This window comes from Mytilus californianus, unplaced genomic scaffold (assembly GCF_021869535.1).
Source record: "Mytilus californianus isolate M0D057914Y unplaced genomic scaffold, xbMytCali1.0.p SCAF_8, whole genome shotgun sequence".
NCBI lineage: Eukaryota > Metazoa > Mollusca > Bivalvia > Mytilida > Mytilidae > Mytilus > Mytilus californianus.
This window is the reverse complement of record NW_026262734.1, coordinates 30,932,264-30,959,330: the sequence shown is the minus strand read 5'-3', so window position 1 is coordinate 30,959,330 and position 27,067 is coordinate 30,932,264. Positions and strand designations below refer to the sequence as shown.

Sequence of the window (27,067 nt, the reverse complement as noted above, 5' to 3'; positions counted from 1 at the left end):
CCCCTCGTTTCTGAGCTCTTCCGAGAGCACTCATGTGCTGTTTGTTTACTTTTTGATCTCTGTTGATAGCAGATTAGAAATGGATTGATGACCAAAACTCATTGACAGTCAAAATGGCTATAGTTTTGACGTTGATAGTGTCATCTGTCATTTTGTTTTCTATATACTTCTTGGCTACTAAGTTTTCAGAATGGTTTTTGTGGACATCAAAAAGAAACAAAATGATAGAAAGTTTTCCAGGAAGACCGGCTCATTTGATTTGGGGAAATCTCAAAGAAGTTTGTACCTTATGATGGAGCGAAAAACTTGACATATCATATAAAAGTTGCCATTATGAGCAATGATTTTTCTTATCAGTTACCTATATCTACATTGATTTATACAGTAGTGTCCGGTAATTCTGTCCGTCCGGTAAATCTGCCCATTCCCATTTACTTCCGTAATTGTCACTTCCGTGAAGATTTCGTCTGCTATATTATTCATAGGAACTGTACTTATCATTTCTGCATGTCAAATGTTAAAGAAAAATCCTTGAGTATGAAAATATCTAGTGATATATATATAATACAGTTCCTAAAGCTAACAATAATCATATTATTGCTTACAAAACTTATTTTTGAGGCCATGCAAAAATGATTGTTGGTTTCCCCTAACCCTGCCGGGTCAGTTTTTACACTCCGGGTCAATCCTTTTTTTTTTTTTTTTTTATTTTTTTTTTTTTTTGGGGGCAGAGGAAACAAAAGTGTTGCTCTGGTTTCTTTTGACAATTTTCAATGATACTTTTATTTAAAATTGTCTGATAATCATTTAAAAGTGTGTCAACATTATGCTCAATTATCATTCCTTTGTTTATATAGCTTATACCACAAGATAGAATGTAAAACAAGAATTTACTGTCGGGTTAGCAACAACATTCTCTGCTTTGTAAAACTGCTTTTTCACAAAAAAATAACATAAATTAAAAAGTTTTTCCTGCCTGCCGGTCCTTGATAATATTCATTTGATAGGGGAAACCAACTCATTTTTCCATGGCCTGACTTGAAATTTTTTTTTTTTTTTTGATTATCTGGAATCTCTTTATAAGTGGTCTATTAATAAATAGATCATTTTTTCTTTTCATAAATATGTGATAAACTGGCCCTCCATACATATTTACTGCACATGGGTGGATTTACCGGACAAACACATTTCCGATAAAAACATGGATGACCCACTTGTTTTGTTGATTTTAAAATTTATTTCAGATATTTTTTGGGAAATGAGATGAACTTCTCAAAGTTGATTTGTCAGTGAATCGATTTATAATAAAATTGATACAATTTGTATATAATTAAGGAGAAATAAATACAACCAAAGCCTTATGAGGGCGGATTTACCGGACTGCATCGTAATTCAGTTCCTAAAGCTAATGATAATCTATTATTGCTTACAAAACTCGTTTCTGCCTTGAAATTTATTTTTTTTCGATTGTCTGGAATCCCTTTATAAGTGGTCTATTAATAGATCATCTTTTCCTTTCATAAATATGTGATCAACTGGCCCTCCATACATATTTACTGCCCATGGGCGGATTTACCAGACAAACACATTTCCGATAAAAACAGATGACCCACTTGTTTTGTTGATTTGAAAATTTATTTCAGATATTTTTTGGGAAATGAGATAAACTACTCAAAATTGATTTGTCCGTGAATCGATTTATGTTAAATTTGATACAACTTGTATATAATTAAGGAGAAATACATACGGTCAAAGCCTTATGTGGGCGGATTTACCGGACTGCATCGTACTAATCCCAAGCATTTTTACAATAGGAAGGATAATTTGGAACCTAGCTATACATTTTGTTGTATCATGCATATCATCTATTTGCTTATGTAATTTGACCCGCCCAATTGACTAATATTTTATGCAATCTACAAGTATTCCTGTGTTCAGAAATGATGAAAATATTCAAAAGTTCAAAGTTCTTTATTTTCCAATGAAGGGCCCCTGATGGGATATAATGACAACAATAGTCAATACATAATACATTCTCATTCATAACACATAAAAACATATGAATGGAGATAAAATTAAAACATGTACCTCCCATGCTAAAACAATATTTGGTGAAGAAACAAAAGTGACGTTTCATTGAGTTTATATCAGCCCCCCTATGTTTACGAGGACAAAGAACAATGTTTGAAAATTGATCTGAAACAATCAATAAGAATTAACAACAAACATGACAACAAAAGCACTCTTCCAAGTTTACGAAATTATTGCTTTAATAGGTAATAAAAATGAAACATGTAAACAAAAGCATGTTTTCCATAAAAATAATTTTTTGAATAAAAAGCTTTATTCTAAAGGAGAGGATTGAAACTGAAGTTATAGTGTAGATTGCCTACAAAATGAAGTTTTTATTAGCTTCCGACTTATTCATAAGAATAGATTGACAAAAGGTTAGGAGATAATCAAATATCTGTCTTAAACTGACAGATGATTTTCTAAAACAGCAATTTACATAAATGTAAACCCACTTTCCAACATCTTCATTTTTCAATTTACAGGTAAATTTGATCGTTGAACAGACCAACGCTAACGGTACATGTACTAAAATGTATACCCTGAAAATACTTCAATCCAAATATTGGTATACCCTATAGGATATAAATAAGAAGATGTGGTATGAGTGCCAATGAGACAACTATCCATCCAAGTCACAATGTGTAAAAAGTAAACAATTATAGGTCAAAGTAAGGCCTTCAACACAGAGCCTTGGCTCACACCGAACAGCAAGCTATAAAGGGCCCCAAAATGACTAGTGTAAAACAATTCAAACAGGAAAACCAATGGTCTAATCTATATAAAAAAACGAGAAGAGAGAAACACTTATGAACCACACCAACAAACGACAACCACTGAACAACAGGCTCCTGATTTAGGACAGGTGTATAAAAATAAAACGTTTTATTACATTGGTAGCAATGAATTACATTGATTTCCCAGTCAAATAAAAACCGATAATTTCACATGTGAAATAAACGTGGTTATTTCACTCTCTGACGTCATACAACAATAGGCGTTGTCAAGACGTCGATAACGTCGGATCAAAACAAATTGTGAATGCGTAGAAAAAAGATATAGTTCCTTACATTTTCTACATTAATTTCTTTAAAAAAAGCCCTTTGCCAATGTAATAAAAAGAATAACTAATCAAAGAATTCAAATATCGAAAAATATTCAACTCGTGACCGAACAACACTGACAATTAACTCATGCGCTATGCGCATTCGTGAATTAATGTGTTGTTCGGTCACTCGTTGAATATTTTTCTCTATTTGAATTCTTCGATTAGTTATTCTATAATTAACAGGCGCCAACCTTCAAAATGCATTATATTTGTGTTCCTATGTGAGATTATGGTTCGATCCATGGCACGGTCAGACCTGATTCAGTATTATGACCGGGTAGGGTGACATGTCTTCCTGCCATCTGTTACCTTGTAAACTAGCATGATAATAATCAAGCTCATCGCGTCGGCCTAGCACAAAGCAGGGCTCATATCTTATCAACATGTTCTCATCCAAATAAGCATGAAATATTTTTCACTGGACTTTAAACCCATCAATCATTTGTCAATGAAAAACAAACTTACAATATAAATGATTACAATTGCTAAAATCTGATGAACATGTTAAAATCATTCTCAAGTTATTTTTTTTTTCTATTCCAATGTTAGTCCAAATTTTTAGTTTAAAGTTAATTGTCCCATATTCAACTGAATATATGCATGAATGATTATTTGATTGCAACTATGCCTTACAAATATTTAGTATATATATATTCTATTGAGCATAATTTCAATATTTTAGTATCCAGGTCCAAACGAGGCAGGTTTGCAATGGGCTCGAGAATGGGTGGCAGAATTTCCATGGGCATCTAGATTTTGGCTTGGACCTTTTATTCCACTCATTTGTGTATATCATCCTGATACAACAAAATTAGTTTTAAAGTCCTCAGGTAAATATGACTAAATTTACTGTTTATTTATAGTTCCCAGGTATAAATGATGAAGGACTCAAGTTCCAGAGAGAACAGACTGGATTATTTCCAAAAGTGTCTCGTGGTTGGTTAGGACCCTTTTTGCCAATGCTCTTTGTTTACCATCCAGAAACAACCAAAATTGTCTTGAAATCATCAGGTATGTTTGAATCCTTATTGTGAATAAATTCCCAGTGGCTATCCAATTTTCTAGCCTTTTATTCCTGTCTACCCACACCTTTTAGAACCTATCTATTGTGTTTATTACAAACTATAAGAAGACAACAACATCCACCAGAAAGTGTTGGATCGCAATACTTATTTATTGTGTTTATTTGTTCTCAGCTTGAACATGCATGTAATATTTGCCACTGGATAACAATAATCAACTTTAATATTTTCGATCTTTCAAATTACCGACTTATTAAGAAGAAAAATACTTAGTATAGGTTACATTTCTGTTTACAGAGCCAAAGTCCCGTAATGCTTACCGCCTGATAGAGCCATGGATTGGGACAGGATTATTGGTAGCTAATGGAGGTAAATGGAAGAGGAATCGTCGTCTGCTAACTCCAGCTTTCCACTTTGATGTTCTCAAATCTTACCAATTAATAATGAACAAGACATCAGATATTTTGCTGGTATTTGTAATATTAGATTTGAATATTTTTATCAGATATGTGAAAATATGTGCAGATAAAATGCTAATACAATATCAACCAAAAATCTCTAATTATGATCTAGCTCTAACGGAATTATATGTCAAATTAGATAGTAATTATATTTAATAACTGCAAGTCTGGTAAATTTTGAAATATACCACAGGGACAATTGTTGATGTCGTTTATTCAACCTTTATACATCTGGTGCAAATTCGGCATTTCGTGTATTTTCCATCATCTAAATTAAGAGTTTTAAATATCAACCAATCAAAGAGCGCAGTATTTTTATCGGACCAATCAGAAGTCTCTATTCTCGCTGTTTCTTGGAAGTGGTTCTTAATAGAAATTAAAGGGGCAAACAATTAAATTCAATTTTATTGAATGAAAAACTTGTCCAAAATTAAACTCTATAAAAATTAAGATAAAAATATGTTAAAAGATTGATTTGAAAGAGAAATTTACTAGTACCATACCAATGTACCAATTTTAGTGTATGATAGTACATGAATATGATTTTTATCGAACGCCGCATCATTTTTGAGTTTGGCACAGACGCTGACGATGTCCCAACTAACTGAACATAAGGTAATACACTCACTCACAGACATTAGCAGACTGTTAAGATAACAATATAGTAATATAGAACTTGTTATTATATCAGATTCACTCTGTCTGAGCTCTATCTGAAAAACTCATCTATATTATTTAGTTTGATACGCTACTGTACAGTGTTATTTAAATTTTCACCTCTCTGACCTTCAATTTTCAGTTCACAAATTGTACCCTTTATATACTGAGTCTGTACAAAACTAAAAAAATAGGCGAATTTAACAGATGGAGCTCCAACAATAGCAACACAATAAGTATACTTTATTGCAATGTTGTGTGACCATAAAAGACACTGCAAATCAATAGGTACTAAAAACTGTCAGTTATGAGTTGCCAAAATTTTGACAAGTGATATTTCCATTGGGACAAGTAAAATTCATAGTCACTTGTCCGATGGGACAAGTTGGTATAAAAGTTAATGTCAGTCCCTGTACCAACATAGCAAAAATGAAATGCTTTAATTATCTCAGCTCTGCTTTGAGATCTATGCCATACATAAGTAATTGGTAAAAGTTACCAAACGGAAATTGCTACTTTACTAAAAGGCGACAGTAGTTTAAAACTCATAAGTCCATTTAGAATATGCCTACTACAGTAAAACTTGGTTATAACGAATTTCTGGGGACCAGTAATATAACTTTGCTATAAATGTAATTCCTTATATTGATTTTCATTGTAAGAGAACATTGGGAATTAGACAAGGCAGTTTGGCCAATGAATCAATAAATTTATTTGTACATAGACATGATAGACAAACAAATAATATTATATTTACGACCTCAGAAAAAAGGTGATGATGTCAGATTGCTTTTGCTTTCTTGAAAATATTTTTTCTATTTCAGTGAGTGCCGAAAATAGGTTTTCACCAATGTCGTCATGTGTTTCAAGTACTCTAACCCGAATAGTCCATCATTTTTTTCCTCGGTTGGTTTTTTTCGTCTATTTCCGAATCATCGGTGTCAGAATCCTTGTTTAAAATATTTTCAACGAGTGCATCAGCTGACTTGGATGCAGTCGCAATAACTTCACTGTAAACTTTAATTGAATCCTCCATTGTGACCCCGATTTGATCTAGTCTGCCCTGATTGCCGTTTCAAATATTTTAGATAAAATAGTTAATAAAAGGACAAGTTTATATTACTTAATTGCTATAAAAACATCTGACCTCCTCTAATTAGATTTTATGTCGATTAGAACTTGTCAGATTGTTAATAAAATATCTTACCTGTGGCCTATTACACTTTGCAATAACTTTCTGTCATTATAAAAAGTGCATATGAATTGAGAAATGATTCATAATGTCAGAAACTTTGCTGTAAGCGAATTTGTTATATTCATACATTTTGCCATGCATTTTTATTAGGTTTGGTCGGGATTATTGAAAAGTTTGTTGTCAACATAAATTCAATAAATAAATATAAAAAGAAGGGAAATGTGGTATGATTGCTATTGAGACAACTATCCACCAAAGTTCAAGTGAAAATGATGTAAACAACTGTATGTAATCATACGGCCTTCAACATTGAGAAAAACCCATACTGATAGTCGGCTATAAAAGGCCTTACAATGAAAAATATGAAACAATTCAATTGAGAAAACTGATTGCATAATTTATAACAAAACAATTTACCAAAAACAAAAATGACAGACATGAACAAACGACAACCACTGAACTACAGGATCCTAACTTGGGGCAGGCACATATAGAATGTGGCGGGGTTAAACATATTTGAAGGCTCCAACCCTCCCCAAACCTGGGATATTCATGTAACGGCACAACACAAGAACAAATTACAAAAACAATAAACGAAAAACAAATTTGAAAAACAGCAATGAACTACAGACTACTATTAATGTTGAGGTGATCATTCAATGGTCAAGGTCAAAGTTACTAAAATTAGACTGAACATTGTGCAGAATTGTTTCAGGGTGCTATTTAAAATCATTAAACGAAAAACAAATTTAAAAAACAGCAATAAACGACTGATCACTATTAACGTTGAGGTCATAATTCAATGGTCAAGGTCAAAGTTACTAAAAATAGACTGAAATTGTGCAGAATTGTTTCAGGATGCTAAATCACATACATATGAAATTGCAACCTTACTTGGATATATGGTAACACATAATAAGAAGAAAATCCCTGTTGATTTTGATGTCATTTGGTCTTAAAAAAGGATTTGGGTTAGACAATATTACTTTCTAAAATCACAACATAGAAAGAATCACACTTAAAGCAATCAGATAAAGTTATGTAATCATGTCCCTGTGAGCTCTTCCCATTTATATGGGGGTGTGGGGTATGTGAGGATGTTTACTAAAGGTTCTTTAATTATTTTTATATTTCAGACTAAACTTGAGAAGTATGCCGAAACTGGTGAGATATTTGAGGTGTTTTCTAACATTAGTATGTTTACATTAGATACCATGCTTCAGTCAGCTTTTGCTTATGAAATTGATTGTCAAACCACAGGGTAAGTTATCATAGGCTATTGTATGTACCTCTTAGTTAGATAAAAAGTCTCAGAGCTGTTGCCCCCTAAGAGGTTCCTTTATCGATCAGATTTATGAAGTCAACAGAATATGCCAACAAGATTTGTGGTCGGTGTTGGCTGCATATCTAAGGATTACTGAGTATATGAATAATGAATATTGAATTTTCTTTAAGAAATGATTTATGCCAGCAATCAGTTTATTTGAGATTTTTATATTGAAAACATGACTTGAGCTAAATTCAAACAAGGTATTAATGAGCAATGAAATTTGGAAATATGTTTCAGTGTTAAAATATAAAACAAACTTAGTTAAGAGTTATTCCTGTACTGTCTTTTTTGGATGTTCTTTTATGTATGTTTTATTAATCTACTGATTGATATTAAATAGAAGAGAAGTCATCCGAGTTTTGAGATCTCCAAAAAATATTTTTATCCAGCCACATTTTGTCTCAAGTTAGAAACCTCATCAGTAGTTGTCGTATGTCATATTTGTTTTTTCGTTATTTGGAGAATTGGTTTTAAATGGCAGATCTTTGATTGTTTCTGTTGAATTAGTTCACAAATTTTATCCACCATCATTTTACTGTTGTTATTTTTACTTTTATTATCAATTACAATGTTGTTATTTTTACACTTGGTACATTTTAGGGAACACGATCCTTACGTTGTAGCTGTACATGAACTTGTAGAACTGGTCACAGAAAGATTTCTGTGAGTACTTTTATAATATTTCTTGTTTCTCACATCTAAATATGGACCATACTTTACCTCAATCATCCTTTGTGGATTTATTTCTATTTTGTATCCAGTGAACAACCAACAGGAACGCGAACCCATACTGAACTACTGGAGTATTGCTAGAACTATATATTCATATTCCCAAAATTTTCAGGTTTTCCATGACAATTTAAAATATTGGAGATTGATTGTTGATGAATAACTCATTATGATTTTTGTTGAAGTCAAACTGATAAAGGAGTAAGTTCAAGAATGGTTCAAATTTGCCTTAAGATTTTGATGTTTTCTTAATAATCCCAAAATTCTACAAATTTCACATAGAATAGAAATAGTTGTGATATTACTATTAATACAATATAATGCTTTTACACATCACATTATAAATGACGAAGTAATGACCCCTAAAGTATGCATTTTTTTTGTCTTGCAACATCTGTTTTGGTCAATTTTTCAATAATTCTAACCAGTTTTCAGCATAATTTACTCTGGCTGTCAGGTGTGATCCAGATATTTTGTGTTTTTAGGGTCTCAATATTTTCATTGACATCTTTTGATTACAGAACATTTTGGCTCCTAGGTTGCAGCGAAGGTTTTCTTCAATCTTTTAGGTCAGAAAAATGCTCAAAATCATCATATTTTGACAATATATCCAAAATGTGCTGACTTTGACATCTAGAATGTACTCTTATGAAGAGATTTGTCTAATCTAGTAGTAAGACTTTGAAATAAATTCAATAAATTTTGTAACCTGAATTTATAGTCATTTTGATATTTTATAATAAATTTTGAATTCAAGGCCATATTTGATCTAACGTGAACCTTTTCCTTATAGGCAGCCTAGTCTGGATGACAAGCTAGGTATAGGTGATGAATAATTTATATTCTATAAACCTTTTTGCAGGAAACCATGGCTTCACAATGACCTTATATATCTGTTGACCCCAGATGGTAGAAAGTTTAAGAAACATTGTGACTTTGTACATAAAGTGGCAGAGGATATAATATCAAAAAGGAGAAAAGCTATAGTATGTATTTTATTCCTATAAACAGCAAGTATGTCTTAAAAACATGGTTTATAACTACAATAAAATTTACTAAAAAACAATTTTGTTTTTGAAAGTTAGTTTACTGTTTCTGATCTTCTGATCTGTTGTGAGTACTGCCGAAGAAAGACTTATGTATGACTTAATTATCTACTGTGGAAAGAAATTTTTTAACTAAAAAAGAAATATTATTTTGCTATTTTCATTCAAGATTAGAAATTATTCATTATATTAAATATCTGGAACTAAATAAAGATTCATAGACAATACTTAACAAATCTAAAAATTTTGTTCGCTCTGGTACTGACCTCATTTTTGCCAGAAAAATAACTAACTACACTTTGAGTAATTACAATTACTACTGGTATCCTGATCCAAAATCCCTTGAGAGATCCAAATACTGAGGAACAATTACACTATGTTTTAATAGTGCAATTTGTAAGTTAAATCTAAATCATATTCCAACAAAGGATTTATGCTCCATGGGAATCAGATTCAGATTTTACTTACCCACTGTTTTGTGGTGGTCTCGTGTAATTGCTCCTTGGTATTCGGATTCCTCCGTGGATTTCGATCCGGATACCCGGTGTGACAATTGTGTTTGCTAAGGATTACAGATTGTTATATGTTAACAAAGTGGATAAATATTCACAATGCAATAAAATTTATTTGCCATTTGCTTGTTGTTGATACTTGTTCATGAATAGCAATTTCTAGAGATTGTCGGACTCAATGGTCCAGTGATCTAAGTATTTCATCTACAATAATCATAAGTCTGTCAACTATGAGGATGTAAGCTTGAACCCTGCTCTTTGCCATTTGTTTTTCGATCTTAATTAACAAGGAAAGTCATTTTCCCGCTGAAGGTCATCAGTGGTTTTGTCTGGTATCTCTGAACTTCCTTGGCGATAAAAACTGGCTGATATGAAATAGCCAAGATTTATGAAAGTGGCAGTAAACACCCAACAAACAAAAATACATAGTAATGAAATTAGTATCTTTTTTTAACAGAAAAAAGAAGCTAAAGGTTATTCTCAGAAGAAGAGCTTAGATTTTTTGGACATACTTTTATCAGCTAGAGATGAAAATAATCAAGGATTAACAGATTTAGAAATCAGAAATGAAGCTGATACATTTCTGTTTGAAGGTATTATTTCAAATATAACATAAAACATAGAAGTATCTAGTAACTGTATTGTTCATGTCATCTTTTATTTAATGTAATCAGTAAAACTTTTGCTTTATAGATTTGATTGATGTGTGCTATACTTCCAGTGGCAAATATTTCATGAATAATCAGGACTTTTTGTAATATTTTTTATTCAACCAGCATTTCAATGGACAAAACTGATAATAATTTTTTTCACCACTTACTGTGGTTTCATTTATTTTCTTAGATACCAATTTTGTTGGATTGAGGAAAACTTGCATTTTCGTGGATATTTGATTTTGTGGTTTTGGCAGAGTCTGCATATAAAATTATAGAAAGTTTGTCATTTTTTGAAAATTCAAATTAGTAGTTCACCTGTACCCACTAAGTCATGAAAATTATGAATCATAACGAATAATAGCTTATCCACAGTATATTTTTAATGATATTTACTTTGTATGCTCAATAGGAAGAGATATTTTGCTATTAACCATCTCTTTGAACTCATGGAAACATGCTATGTTGGAGGAAATGTTTTTAATCCTGGCTTTGTCATACCAAAGACAGTAAAATTTGTATTTGCTGCTTCTCCACAGAGAAGTGCAACAATGAGAAGGTCAAAGACTGATTGCCATGAGAAATAGATTGTTCCAACACAAAGTCTGCAACATACTATTTTCTGCTGAGTAGACAGTTTAATTTCAAATATCAAATATTAAGGATCACTCAGCAAGCCTCATTTTTTTTATTTGAAAATTACCTTAACCCATATGAATCTATTTATATCTCTAAACAGTATGTATGATCATGTATCATTCTTTGAAATAGGACATGATACAACAGCTAGTGCCCTGTCCTGGGCCTTGTATTCCCTGGCTGAACATCCAGAGATTCAGAAGAAATTACAGGCTGAAGTAGATGAGGTTCTACAGGGAAGGGATACAGATGAAATTCTCTGGTTAGTTAAAATGTGTATTTCCTGCTAATCACTGAAAATCAATATATAACATTAATTAATTTGTGATATTTTCATCTGGATTATTAGTTTGATTATAAGAATAAAAAGTATCAAAAACTCCAATGCTGGAATGAATTATGAATTTTGTTAATGGCAACTTATGCCCGTCATTGTGCACATAAATAAGCTTACGTTCTAAAACTTGTCATAAACATATTGCCAGGTAAGTTGTAGATTTTTTTTTTTTTTTTTTTTTTTGCTATTTCAAAATATAAGTGAAGAAATTTATAAGAACAATTTTAGTCATTTTGAAAATTGTTTCATAAATGGCAAAAATGACAAGTGTTAGCAAATTCACCACAATTTAATTTCAGGGATGACTTACCAAAGCTGCAGTACACTACTATGTGTTTAAAGGAGGCAATGAGGTTGCACACCCCTGTACCCTTTATCCAGAGAGAACTAACAGAGCCAATGGAGTTAGATGGACATGAAGCACCTGCAGGGACACAAATCAGTATTATGTTATATAACTGTCATCATAATCCACTCGTCTGGCCAAATTCTATGGTAGGTTCTGGTTAAGAAGGTTCCTGCAGGGACACAAATCAGTATTATGTTATATAACTGTCATCATAATCCACTCGTCTGGCCAAATTCTATGGTAGGTTCTGGTTAGGAAGGTTCCTGCTTGGACACAAATTAGTTTAATGTTATATAACTGTCATCATAATCCACTCGTCTGGCCAAATTCTATGGTAAATTCTGGTTAGGAAGGTTCCTGCTGGAACAAAAATCAGTATTATGTTATATAACTGTCATAATAATCCACTCAACTGCCTCATGGTCTCGTGGTAGCGTGTTCACCTCAAGTGTTGGAGGTCATGGCTTCGAACCCCAGCCAGGTCAAACCTAAGTCTTTAAAATTGGTATTTGCTGCTTCTCTGCTAAGCACAAGGCATTAAGGAGTAAGAGCAAAGACTGGTCGGCTCAACGTGAGAATAATGTGTCCAGGTAAGGTGACATGTCTTTCTGTGGACTGTTACCCTGTGAACTAGCACACTAAAAATCAGGCTCAGCTTGTCGGTCTAGTACAAAGCAGGGTAAATATTCATATTACATTAACATGTTGTCATCCTGAATATGCATATTAATTTGCCGCTGGATTTTAAGCAGCCATCCATCATCATCATAATCCACTCGTGTGTCCAAATTCTATGGTAGGTTCTGGTTAGGAAGGTTCCTGCTGGGACACAAATTAGTTGAATGTTATATAACTGTCATCATAATCCACTCATCTGGACAAATTCTGTGGTAGGTTCTGGTTAGGAAGGTTCCTGCTTGGACACAAATCAGTATCATGTTATATAACTGTTATCATAATCCACTTGTCTGGACAAATTCAATGGTAGGTTTTGGTTAGGAAGGTTCCTGCTGGGACACAAATCAGTATCATGTTATATTACTGTCATCATAATCCACTTGTCTGGACAAATTCAATGGTAGGTTTTGGTTAGGAAGGTTCCTGCTGGGACACAAATCAGTATCATGTTATATTACTGTCATCATAATCCACTTGTCTGGACAAATTCAATGGTAGGTTTTGGTTAGGAAGGTTAGTGCTGGGACAAAAATCAGTATCATGTTATATAAGTGTCATCATAATCCACTTGTCTGGACAAATTCAATGGTAGGTTTTGGTTGGCACTTGTACATATACAGAAGATAAGTCATACATTAGTAGGATTTTGTCATGTGATGTCCTATTATATCTCACTTTATGGTATTGGCAATACTCATTGTTAAAGGCAGTATAGTGCCCAAAGTTGTTTACATCTTCATCATTTGGTCTGTGGTGGATAGTTATCTCATTGGAAATCATACCACATCTCCTTATTTATTGCTAGGACCAATACATGATGTATTACCAGTAGTCTCAGTTTATAGTCATCAATTAAGGTTTGATTAGCATATTGTATATGAAACAAAGATTATGTGGTATAAACATTAATGAGACAACAATCTAATAACACATGTTTTCATGGAATTAAACATTCATAGGGCTTTCACTCTTCAATGATTGACACACCACATGGCAAACTCACAGCCAGTTTAGACCAGCTGTGAATGCTTCAGAGGCAACTGTAAACCAAATTGTACAATGACAAAAAACTTAGAGAGACTGTGACAACCATTAAAAAGGTGTTCTATATTTTTTATTTTTTTTTATGAATTGTACATTTTAATTTGCTTTTAACATATAGTATTAACTGGCTGGTAATTCATCTAAAATATATTCATCTTGGCTTTTTTAAATATGTTCTGTACAAGTAGGAAAAATAATCTTCATTGATAGTTTATAATTGAACAAGTTGTCATACAATGCTTTGGTTTTTTTTCTAGCAAGATATAGATTATAATTGTTATAACACATGTATAAGGAAGGGAAAATGGTAAAAAAAAAACTGAGCCAATATTTTAATATTTGTTGTTTAAAAATATTATATGAATATTCAATTTTTTAAATTGACATAGTAATATATATTTATTGGTTCTGTTCATTTATTTGAAAAATTTAATATGCATAAAACATAGATTGGATTTAGAATTTAAATATTAATAGAATAAATTAATAATAAGTTACCTCCCTTAGAACATCTGTGTTCCTACATTTATTGATCATGCTATCACACTGTTTTTACATTGGACCGAGTTGCAGTCTGATATATGTTCTCTTCATTTGTAACAGTTGTGAGTCAAATTCAAATTGAAAACAGTCCAAATGGTTAACCAATACATGTATTAATAAAAAGATATTTTCTTTGTAAAAATAAAAAGATATTTTCTTTGTAAAAAAGATATTTTATTTGTAAAAATAAAAAGATATTTTATTTGTAAAAATAAAAAGATATTTTATTTGTAAAAATAAAGATGATATTTTCTTAGTCACATTTGCTCTTGTAGTTAATCACTTTTGTACTGAGTTGGATGGTGATAAAATGGAAATCTAATGTAAACTGTCAAGATATTTACATGATACTAAGTAAAATGATTTTTTTTATCTGTCACCATTTAAAGGTTGTCCATTTCACCAAAAAATTTGTACAATTTTTTTCAGGACTATATACCAGAAAGATTTTCTCCAGAAAATGTAGAGAAGAGAGATGCATATGCTTTTGTACCATTCTCAGCAGGTCCAAGGTAAAATTTGTAAATTTATTTTCAAAATTTACAAAAAAGGGGGCCTTGTTGGTCAAGTGGTAGAAGTAATGTAGATGCATTTATTTTTGAGGATTGACAAAAAATGTATATTGAGGGATATTTGATTTCGTGGTTTGTCATAGTCTGCATAAAGCTTATTAAAAATCTGTTCTTCATTGAACTTTTAAATTCATGCTTCACCAAACCAATAAAATCCAAGAACATGTGTATCCCACGAATAATAATAATGAAATCACAGTAATTCATCTACAGTGATCAATATTCTGTTAATTCTATATGTCAAGCTGATCCATAAGCATGCAGTGTTAAAGGTATAAAATAGGAGAAGGATTTATAAGGGGTATGGATAGTAATGAAGTGGTGTGCAATCTTCTGTAATGTTGGAAGTTTTCACGATGGGTTTGTTTTTGCTTATTTATGAGATTAATAGAAAATCACAAAACATATCCTCTAGCTTTAAATGATCTTTATAATTAAGGAAATTCAGATATAAAAGACCTGAATCACTCAGGCACCAAAATATAACCCCACATACAGGTTTGGCCAAAGAAATTGAGAAATTTATAAAACTCCACAGATATAATTATCAAAGTAAGACCCCTTTCCAAATTAAGACCCCTTTCAAATGAAACTATCAAAAAGAAAAAAATGAGAGTTTATAATTTCGTGAGACCTATCATGGTGTAATTTTTAAAATATTTGCAAATATTTCTGAATTTACAGTGATTTAATCTTAAATGGAAATAAATCTAAGATTCAAACACCTTCCAGTGTACATGTATTTAGGATACATTAAAATAATTTAGTTATTTTATTATTGTTTTTAACAGCATTAGATATATGCAACCAGATGTTTGCACTTGCATGTACAAGTGTTAATAGGTCATGGCCATGCTAAAACATTGACATTGGTGTACTGAGATTTTTTTTTTACAAATGAGAAGGTGATGATAAGGCCAAATTTGTGGCCCCTTTAATTTGAAAACCAAATGCTTATTATAAATCTAGGTAGGGTCTTGGATCATACTGAATATTGTCTAAAACTATGAGTTAAATATATAAAAATAAGGAGATGTGGTATTATAGGCTATGAGACATATATCCACCAGAGGCCGAAGGACGAGGATGTAAACAACTATGAGCAAGAACCATATTAATAGGAGGGTCGTAAAGGGTTATTTTCGTGCAACGTGTCTTGCCATTTTTATTTCACGTGCAGTCGTGAAAAAGGTTCGTTATTCTCCGTGTTTCGTGAAATCGGTAAGAAGATCAACGTGCAAGACATTTTTAATTGTTCGTTCATCGTGAAATGACAATTTTATTTCGCGTTCTTCCGTGCAGATACCCCCTCTTTACGCCCCTCATATAGCATGCAATAAAAGGGCCAGTATGTAAAATTGGGAAACAATTTAAAAGAGGGAAAACCAATGGCTTGGTTTTTGCTAGACACAATAATTCAAAAACAAATATGGCAGACAGCAATCAACAACAGCCACTGATTTGCAGGCTCCTGTGTTTATTTCCACACGCAACATTATAATGATGTCACAAGTGACATTCTGCACTGAAATGCTACTCATTTATCAATGAAATTAAATAAGTTTGAAAGGCTTGAAGAATTTTAATATATTTGCAATTTCAGGGACCAGATATTGGCTATTATCATACCTTTTTATTTCATGTTTAAAAGAAGTTATTTACCATTGCAAGGTTAACGAGTGGGTGCTGTATGGTTATTGTTTTGTGACTGTAAAATTGAATAATGATTACCAAATAAGTTGGAGTCTATGGTCTCATTAATGTTACTTCTGTTGAACATTGCATTGTAAGCACTCTTTCGCGTACATTACTTGTTGAATTTTGATGAAATTTATATCAAAGGCTAATATCAGCAAGGTCTTTGAAGAGTGTCAACCAACTATTTTTACAATAGTTAAGTCCCTTGGATATAAAAATGATATGGAAAATAACTTTGCTAGCGATCTCATGTCTACATATCTTGTAAGATATTTAATAAAAGTTTAAAAGAACCAAACAATTTTTTCTAGTTATTGCCCTTGGACAGATAAAATATGTAAAAGTCCAGGGACATTCAAACGATGTTCTTTTATCTTTTATCGTCATTATATTGTTGTCTCATTGTTATATGCATACTCTATATCAGCTTTTCCTTCATATCTATAAAAGGTTTTGTAAAGTTACTTGTTTGAGGTATACATGTAGGATGCTGTAATTTATATACTCCCACATATCTATGATGTTTAGCATTTTTGTCAACAACATCGTAATAAAAATGATATTAATATATAAAGGAGAGGTTAGCAATGCAATTAAAGATAAGAGATTTACTTTTCTGTTAGGTACATACCAAAGATTCTTTTAAGAGTTTCATTGAACTTATCTACTGGTACAGACAGGTACAGATACTATAAAAAAATAATTTTCGTGAGCTATTTATTTCTGCAAGTAGAAAAATAATGCCAATATGAATTGTCATGATTATGTTAAACTTAGATCTTTCCTTATTTAACTATATCAAGTAAATTTTAAAATGGTGTAATTAAATAGTGGGCTAGAAAGGGCTAAATGTGAAATAAAGTATCACCAAATATAAGTTGGATTTCAGTAATAGATTGTTTGTTAGTGTTTAATACCAGTTTCAGTTACCTTGGTTTTATCATGGTGGCCTGTTTTTATTGGTGGAAGAAGCCATCGTTCCTCCAAACTTTGAAAGAAAAACTGTCAATCCTTGTCAATTAAAATTCTAGTAGGATACACTTGGCTGCAAACGGGTTTGAACTAACAACTTTAGAGTTGACAGGGTAGTGATCACTTTAGATGAACTTCTTATACCACTGGGCCATTGAGGTCCCCCTCAGATAATAGATATTGAACAACAAAGAACGACCATTGAGGTCCCCTCAGATAATAGATATTGAATGGCAAAGTACGGCCATCGAGGTCCCCTTCAGATAATAGATATTGAATGACAAAGTACGGCCATTGAGGTCCCCTCAGATAATAGATATTGAACGACAAAGTAGGCTATTGAGGTCCCACTCAGATAATAGATATTGAATGACAAAGTACGGCCATCCAGGTCCCCCTCAGATAATAGATTGTGATGAAAAAGTACAGCCATTGAGGTCCCCCTCAGATAATAGATATTGAACGACAAAGTACGGCCATCGAGGTCCCCCTCAGATAATAGATATTGAATGACAAAGTATGGCCATCGAGGTCCCCCTCAGATAATAGATATTGAATGACAAAGTACAGCCATCCAGGTCCCCCTCAGATAATAGATATTGAACGACAAAGTAAGGCCATCCAGGTCCCCCTCAGATAATAGATATTGATGACAAAGTACAGCCATTGAGGTCCCCCTCAGATAATAGATATTGAACGACAAAGTACGGCCATTGAGGTCCCCACAGATAATAGATATTGAAGGACAAAGTACGGCCATTGAGGTCCCCTCAGATAATAGATATTGAACGACAAAGTATGGCCATTGAGGTCCCCACAGATAATAGATATTGAATGACAAAGTACGGCCATCGAGGTCCCCCTCAGATAATAGATATTGAATGACAAAGTACGGCCATCGAGGTCCCCCTCAGATAATAGATATTGAACGACAAAGTATGGCCATTGAGGTCCCCCTCAGATAATAGATATTGAACGACAAAGTATGGCCATTGAGGTCCCCCTCAGATAATAGATATTGAACAGAAAATTTGACATGACTTTCATTATATACATGTATGTGTGTATTTGTAAGCAGCAATATTATTATACAATACTGTAAATTCAGAAATAATTGTGGGCATTTATTAGTGCGAGTTTAGAAGAATGGACGAAAATTGGCCAATAATTATTGCAATTTCAGGAAAATCTGTATTCAGATATATGTATCAGATATTAAAATGTGAGTTCTGACCCAGTCGCATTAATTGCAATAAAAAAAAACTCTCAATAATTTCTGAATTTACAGTATGTTGTATTTGTTTTCAGCTTAAGCAAAATCTATACTTTTTTAACCTTTTAATAGACCATACACCTGACAGATTATAACTTTTTACCAGATAATTAAGTTGGAATTGCTTTTAGGTAATAAAATTAGACAAATTAGTTACCAGTTGTTTAAACTACTTAAATTTTATAACTAACATATCTTAACAATTTTAATACTTTAAAACATATGGCATGCTTGGATTTAATTCTTTTATTTTCTACTATTCTTGAACAAAGTGTGTTTTCTACAAGAAATATTTGTTATTTTTTACACCTATGCTCATCAAAAGTTAAAAATGAGTTTGAAGTATGGCATATAAATGTGTTTTATATAACTTTTTAACACCAGTTACAACTTATTAACCCACAAATTTATTATGTATTAATCCATAAATCATTTTATGGTGGCTTCAAGGATTTTTGGGTTACCCTCTCCTACAGCTGAAGTAATTAATAACATCATTTGGAGAACATTTTAAGATTGACTTCAAATGAAAATGGTCTTTAAATATTTAAGTTTATCAGGAAATGTACATTTTACTCTGGGTGGTGTATGAATATTGTAAAAATTGTAAGTCCTTCAGTGTAAATGAAAAGTCAGAGAATATACGGTCTTTGTATAGTTTTAAGACTACTTGTCTCAGGTTAAAGGTCTGTATTTAGTGAAACAAACTCAAAACCTACAAATGCTTGAACTTATTTGAACTGCACATCTTTCATTTTTAGAAACCAACCATAGAACTACAAATGATTTAAATTGTATTCCTTGTACAGCTTTTGCTTCTTAAATCTTAAGTCCCACATGGGACAATTATGTTACCAAAAAAATAAGCCCGAGTTTTGGATTTATATCTGAAGACTATCAGAGACGATTTTTTTTGTGGTGCAAAGAATTTTTTCAATAGAATGCGCTGTGAAACACTTTCAAAAACTAAAATGAAAACTTTTTCAAAGCACAGAATTTTTGCATTACAATGATCTGTGCTGTGCAAATCATATAAGCATACATCTTAGATAGTAATATTCACTTCAAATGATCCTTCTGACCACTTGAAAATTATATGGCTAAATCTTGAAGTTATTAAGTTGCAACCCTTGATAGAAAATAGTCAAGCACTTTCTGAGATTTACCTATTTGCCCTGACAGAGGCCTTGGTGGTTTTTGGCATCCATGTTTTGTGGATTCGTGCTTTTATTGTCCAGCAGAAGTTGCAGAAAGCGAGACATAGGGATAGTGATCCGGCGGCAGTGGCATTAACTGACAACTTAAAAGCTTAATATTTCAGAAGGTAGAAGACCTGGATGCTTCATACTATGTATATAGGTACCTTATGTTATGAAGTTTCTGTCTGTCATATGTCCATTGTCTTTGACCTAATTTTCATGGTTCAGTGACTACTTGAAAAAAGTGCAGATTTTTTGTAATGTTAATTTCTCTCTTATTATGAGTAATAGGATAACTATATTTGGTATGTGTGTACATTGCAAGGTCCTCATGCCTGTCAGACAGTTCTTGACCTTGACAAGTTTTTGTGTTTTGGTCTGTTTTTCTTATACTTTATGCAATAGGTCAACTATATTTGGCGTATGGATATATTTTACGATGTACATGTCAGTCTTGCAGGTTTTATTTGACCTTCACCTCAATTTCATGGTTCATTGCTCAGTGTTAAGTTTTTGTGTTTTGGTCTGTTTTTCTTAAACTATAAGCAATAGGTCAACTGCATTTGGTGTATGGAATGATTGTAAGGTGTATATGTCTGTCTGGCAGGGTTCATCTGACCTCAACCTCATTTTCATGGTTCATTGGTCAATATAAAGTTTTCATGGTTTGGTCTGTTTCTTGTATACTATAAGCAATGGTTCAACTATATTCAGTGCATGGAATGATTGTAAGGTGTACATGTATATCTGACTTGGTTTATCTGACTTTGACCTCATTTTCTTGGATCATGTTAAGTTTATGTGATACTTGTAGTAAAATTTTATATTTAGGACTATCAACAGAAAATCAATGGTCAGTAAAGCAGCGAGACATTTCAGCGTGTGCACTCTTGTTTTATTTTCTTCAAATGGTTGGGCCTAGGTGCCCCAGTGGTCTAAATGGTTCATCTACACTGTAACAGTATCACTAGCCTGTCAACACTGAGGTTGTGAGTTTTGGAAGTGGCATTAAACACCAATAATCAGTCAATCAATAAATCATCAAATGGTTGGTTTATCATCTGTGCTATGAGGTCTAAACTGTAGAGCATTTCATCCCATTGTAAATTTAAAAGTGATCTTGATATGTGTTTATAAATGACTGCTATTTATACAAAACTTACAGAGAATACAAAACTTATAGAGAATACAAAACTTATAGAGATAAGATGTAGATATCAGAGAGAGAGCTACTACAAAGTGTGAAATTTTTGTGAGGCTTTATTTTGCTAATTTTGGGATTACTATTCCCTTTCATAAACTGTATCGTTAAGAAAGCTAAGAGTCAGGGACAGGATAATGACAAAATGAAACCTCTTTTACAGATTTGACCTTTGAGGTCAAGAAAATAAACCACTTTAAAGTAAATTATACCCCTCTCTAGGAGTTGGGGCTTTATTGCAATCATCTGTCTGTCTGTCTGTCCATCTGTCCAACAAATATTTTTGTCACACTTTTCTTAGAAACTTCATAATTAGTCAGCAACCTGACAGTGAAGAAATTGCAACATGTGAACCCTTTTGGGATCTGTCAGTTACCTACTTCCTGTTTGCCAATACAATAAAAATTAAAAGTAGCATGTGTGTGTTTTCAGATCTGTCAGACACATACTGCCTGTTTTTAAATACTATGAATTAGGAGTGTGGGAATGCTTACACGACAATGCGTTCAATCTTGTTGTACAAATTGAGGAACACTGAGTTCATAAAAGTTTTCATTTTTTAACAGATGATTATTGCTTGATTTTTTTCTTGATATTTTTCAGAAACTGTATTGGACAACAGTTTGCTCTACATGAGATGAAAACAGTGCTTGCCAAAATATTTAGAAGGTTAGTCCTCAATATGTTTTGGTCTTAACATTTAAGATGCTTTTTAAAAAAAATAATTTATAAAAAAACTATGAGGATATAGATAGAGACACATGCAATCTTGTTAAAATTATCATAAATGTACAGGAGGAAAATAATTCTTATTGAAACATTTCAGGTGTTCAACTAAATGCACTAATAAACCTAGCCAAATAACTGAGAGAAAAAAACGTGTTAAAAAAATTGTTTACAAATTTTGAGAACATTACGTTGAATTCTTATGGTTAAATCTGACGATATCTGAGCATAAATCATGCACATTTTTATAATTTATAAGGTCATAAAGTAGAAATATATGATATACAGATGTTCAAACTTGAAAAATCCTGCCCCTTTAATTGGAAAATACTAAGTTGTTTTGGAGATAGCAACGATTTGTTAGTGATAAAACTAGAACGATGTGCTTCAAATTAAAAAAGAGTACCACTATTACTCAACCGATTATTAATTTTAGAAATATTTAACTACTGATGATAGATAATTTGAATAAATATATCGTAAAGAATGACATACAACAACGTTATCTTGAAATGAACGTGATAAATGTTTGATTATCTCCCCTTTTCACATTACAAGTACCAACAACTTAGATTTATTCTCATCTGCTGGCCTGCAAGAAGTGTCCACTTATTGTAATGTTCATATTAATGTGCCTTCATGGCTTTACCATACCATAACACTCGTTACAAGATGACATCTTAACACTGTACTGGACCACCTTATACCATTGTAGTATCTCAGTGATTTATCATGAAAAATACTAAATATACACCATAATTGCTTATGAATAAAAATAAATTGAATTTTATTTGAAGAATTTTTATGTTTTTTTGCAGGAATCATTGTTAACATTGTTTTATCATGAAAAATACCAAATATTCTCTATAATTGCTTATGAATAAGAATAGATTGAAATTTATTGGAGAATTTTTATGTTATTTACAGGAATAATTTTTCTGACTTGTGCAATTAACATATTTTACATAGAAGAGAGAGTTTTTTCAACAGTTAAAATTGCTGTTAGAAATCTCTGAACAATTGTTAATATAACCAACCTTTTTTAAGAAAATCGGTTTTTATTGTAATATACTGGTTAATTAAAAAAATCCATTTTAATGTACTCATCAGGTTTAAACATTGGCTCTCCCAATTCCAGTCATTTATCGTGGTCTACCAAGATAAAAAAATTGTTTACTAGTAGAAATATTTTCACCGTTCTAATTATGTTTAGTTGAAAAGTTCAATATGTAAACCAATGGACATACCGTAACGGTATTCAGAAATTCTACTTTTGTCCTTGTCAATTATAAATTTCATTGTGGTCTCAGCATACATATGATGCCTAGACAAATTAAAATGTCCCAAAATGTGACACAGATTCTGAATTGGACCATTATAAGACTATAACCAGTACCTGATAAGTCTGAAAAAAGATCTCCTACCAAAATGTACTATATGATTTTGGTCCAGGTTGGGCGAAGTTTATAGTATGATGATATTGGGCAGATGGCAGGGCGTTCAGGGAAAAGTGGGTACGTAGTTTGTGTACTCAACTCCTACGACAGTTTCCAGCCCAGATCCCTGAAACTTCACAGGAAGTTGTACACCTGCTATTACCAGATTATTTTAGGACTTTTTTCTCATTTTGCAGACTTGGGAACTTAGTAATTTTTCAGAAAAAAATCATAAAATAGGGTACAAGGTTTGTATAATCAACTCCTACAGTTTTCACCTAGATCTCTGAAACTTCACAGGAAGATTGCACATATGTCAAAGTTGTGCACCTGCTATATGGGATTGTTTGAGGAATTTTGGGAACTTAGTCATTTTTCAAATATTTAAATGTTCAGTATAGATCATTCTCCATTGTTTAAGAAACATTCTGTGAAACCTAGCCATTTGAATCTATTTTTGTGGAGCCTGGGAAATTTATTTCACGAAAGCGAGATATAGGCTGAGCCAAAGCGATCCTAGATTCCGTCGTCGACATCATCAACACTTAGGTTCAGTCTGGTGTTAAAGTTTTTTTTAGACATCAATAACTTTGTCAACCCTACATGGAATTTTATGAAATCTGGACAGAAGCTTGTTTATGACCACAATAGAGTATCCAGAGCAAAATTTAGAAAATTTATTTTCATTTTTTCCATATTTTAGTGATAAAGGGACTTTAATAGTTTTTTTACAGTTAACATTTAGATTTAGTCTGAGGTTAAAGTTTTTCAGTAATCAATAACTTTGTCAAACCTTCATGGAATTTTATGAAATTTGGACAGAAGCTGTTTATGACCATAATACAGTATCCAGTGCAAAATTTTGAAATTATTTATTTTCATTTTTCCGTATTTTAGTGATAAATGGACTGAGTGTTTGTACAGTTAACATTCAGATTTAGTCTGAGGTTAAAGTTTTTCAGTCATCAATGACTTTGTCAAACCTTCATGGAATTTTATGAAATTGGGACAGAAGCTTGTTTATGACCAAAATACAGTAGCCAGATCAATTTTTAAAAAATATTAATTTTCATTTTTCCGCTATTTACTGATAAATGGACTTACTGTTTTTACAGTTAACAAGTAGATACAGTTTGGGGTTAAAATTTGTTACACATCAATTACTTTGTCAAACCTTCATAGAGTTTAGTATGAAACTTTGGCAGAAGCTTTTTAATGATTTAGAGATAATGTCTGAAGCAAACCTTTGAAAATATATTTTTGTTATTTTTAGTATTTTTCTGATAGATGGACTTTGTTTTTTACAATTAAAATTTACACACAATCTGGGATTAAATTTTTACATGATAAATTTGTAAACCTTCATGGATTGTTATGTAAACTTGGACAGAAGCTAATCTTCAAGACCAAGAAATAGCATCGAAAGAAAAAGTTTGAATTCTGTATCTTACTGATAAATTGACTCACATTTTATGTCCACATTACACTTTTACACTCAGACAGCAGAAATCTCAGGTGAGACACAGGGTTCCCCCTCACAAATTTTAAAAAATTGCCAAGAAAATCTGAAGTTTACAGAAATCCTAGTCTTTTTTAAACAATCACATTGCCATTTATATGATGAATATCTTGATTATTTCATTTTTAGTATTTTCAGAAGAAATGTATGTTTTATACTTGCAGATACTCATTGAAATTAGACCCTACTCACAAGGTGGAGAAATATGAAACATTGGTTATGAGGTCACAGACTGGTATAAAGATGAAGGCATTTAGAAGATAATTACCATTCAAATCAAATATTAATGTCATTGAACAACTTCCTACCTCCTTTTTAAAGAGGTTGCATCATCAACTCTAACATAATTGAATTGATGAAAGTGTTTAATGACTATATTTTTATACTGTTAATTGTGTTTTTTATCAATAATTTAATTAATAAGCCATAATATGTTTTTTATTTTATTATTGTTTTGATGAGAAGTGGAATCATGTGTGATTGTGAGAAGAGAAATTAATATTTTTTATGTTCTCATTCATTCCTCAACAGAACATAAAGTATTAAATCCTTAAACCACAACACTTAAGCTAGTAGTAAAAAACAAAAACACCATACCATTATGGGATCAGCTCGCCAGGTGTGCAGCAAACTTTATTAGATTTATTAAACAAGAAAAGTCTGTCACATGACATCTGCACTGGCCGCTGCCATGTTGAAAAATCTACAAATACAAAACAGAAACAGTCAGTATACAAATAAATGAAAACAAAAATATATATTCACCATACAAATATTTATGGGTGGGAGATTGGGTTAGCTGCACTGACAACTGAGCAATGATTATGAAGTGTAGTTTGATAAACAAAGAAACTAGTATTCCCACTTTTGAATTTTGTTAATTTAACATTAGTTACAGGTCCATTTCCGACCAACGATAAAAAAACTAATATACACATGAATGGTCACTAGAATAAGGTAACCTATGCACAAGTTTTATACAATGGGGAATAAATACATTTGTACGATGTGAATGTATATGCACATTTTGTCAATAATTAAAATGTCTATATTTTTGTTGCATTATTATTTAAATATTATTCTGTTTTCAATTAAAAAAAAGGTTTTGTTTATTTTGGATAATATTATAATATAATCAAATAATATCCAAATTGATATTTTAGATTTTATTTTTATAATATGAGGCAAGTGCTACCTGTGCTGGATGAAGTTCCTTATTATTTTTGTGATACTTTTTGTAATCAGATAAATACAAATTAGCAGGAAGTTGTATGCTTTACAACATGGCAGCCTCCATAAACAGCATGAATGGGCAAATGCAACTGTTCCAAATTTCATGGATTCATTAGTATATTGATTTTTTTTTATTGATTTTCTTACTGTTATGAGAACTACCTCTGGAAATTTCTCCTCTATACAACATATCCATGGTAAGGGGTCTTTTTATAGAATTAATCTGAAATGCGCTTTAAAAGGTTTCCAGTTAGCACTACCCCCCCCCCCCCCCAAAAAAAAAATGTCTGAAAACACAAATTACCATATGCTGTTTCATAATTGATGTACTATGGTATAAGGGTATCCCACTCGTAATACATTCATCTAAACTGTAATATGAATATGAGATAAAGCTTATTATTTTGATAAATATATATTTTGTCATGTGGTTTGAAATCTTATAAATTTTGTACCAAATTCTTTAGAAATTTTTGTACCATAGATATGTTTAAAGCAAGTTAACTTCAAAATTTAACCTTGATTACTACATATGTATGTACACTTTATTGTTTTAAATTAATGCTACAGGTATGCAGAGGAAATTGTTTGATTAATATATGAAATAAATTTACATTTGTTTGTTTGTTTGTTTGTTTGTTTAATTCAGTGCAACATTCCACAATTTTGTGGCAGTCAAGTTTATTTTTATGAGTAAACAAGTTGAAAAAAATTGTGACAACTTAATGTCAAACTTAATCATATATTGGTTGATCTACAGCCATTTCTAATTTTTGAATTGACTGTAGCAAGATTTGATTCTGAACCTCTCTTATAAAATATTAAAATCATCTGTACTGAACGATTTATTGATAGTTTCTTAACT

The 27,067-nt window shown here is 31.9% G+C and overlaps 2 protein-coding genes across 3 annotated transcripts in view; one reads left to right on the top strand and one right to left on the bottom strand.

Moving 5' to 3' along the window:
• LOC127712249 (leucine-zipper-like transcriptional regulator 1) overlaps nucleotides 1-413 on the bottom strand; it is a 37,243-nt gene extending 36,830 nt beyond the window's left edge. The window contains exon 1 of the mRNA XM_052218571.1: nucleotides 362-413. The gene's annotated coding sequence lies outside the window, so the exon portion shown is untranslated. The remainder of the gene's footprint in view (nucleotides 1-361) is intronic.
• On the top strand, nucleotides 13-26,827 carry LOC127712250 (ultra-long-chain fatty acid omega-hydroxylase-like). 2 transcript variants are annotated; one of them, XM_052218576.1, is made up of 12 exons: nucleotides 13-278; nucleotides 3,861-4,008; nucleotides 4,498-4,670; nucleotides 7,650-7,774; nucleotides 8,444-8,506; nucleotides 9,435-9,558; nucleotides 10,588-10,723; nucleotides 11,555-11,684; nucleotides 12,059-12,254; nucleotides 14,803-14,885; nucleotides 21,892-21,957; nucleotides 25,134-26,827. In XM_052218576.1, exons 1-12 carry the CDS (start codon nucleotides 114-116, stop codon nucleotides 25,231-25,233), a joined length of 1,509 nt encoding a protein of 502 aa, XP_052074536.1. In that variant the 5' UTR covers nucleotides 13-113; the 3' UTR covers nucleotides 25,234-26,827. The 2 variants fall into 2 exon arrangements, with proteins under 2 accessions (XP_052074536.1, XP_052074535.1); XM_052218575.1 differs by lacking the exon at nucleotides 3,861-4,008 and adding an exon at nucleotides 4,042-4,189 and having other exon boundaries at nucleotides 22-278.
• The last annotated feature ends 240 nt before the right edge of the window (nucleotides 26,828-27,067 follow it).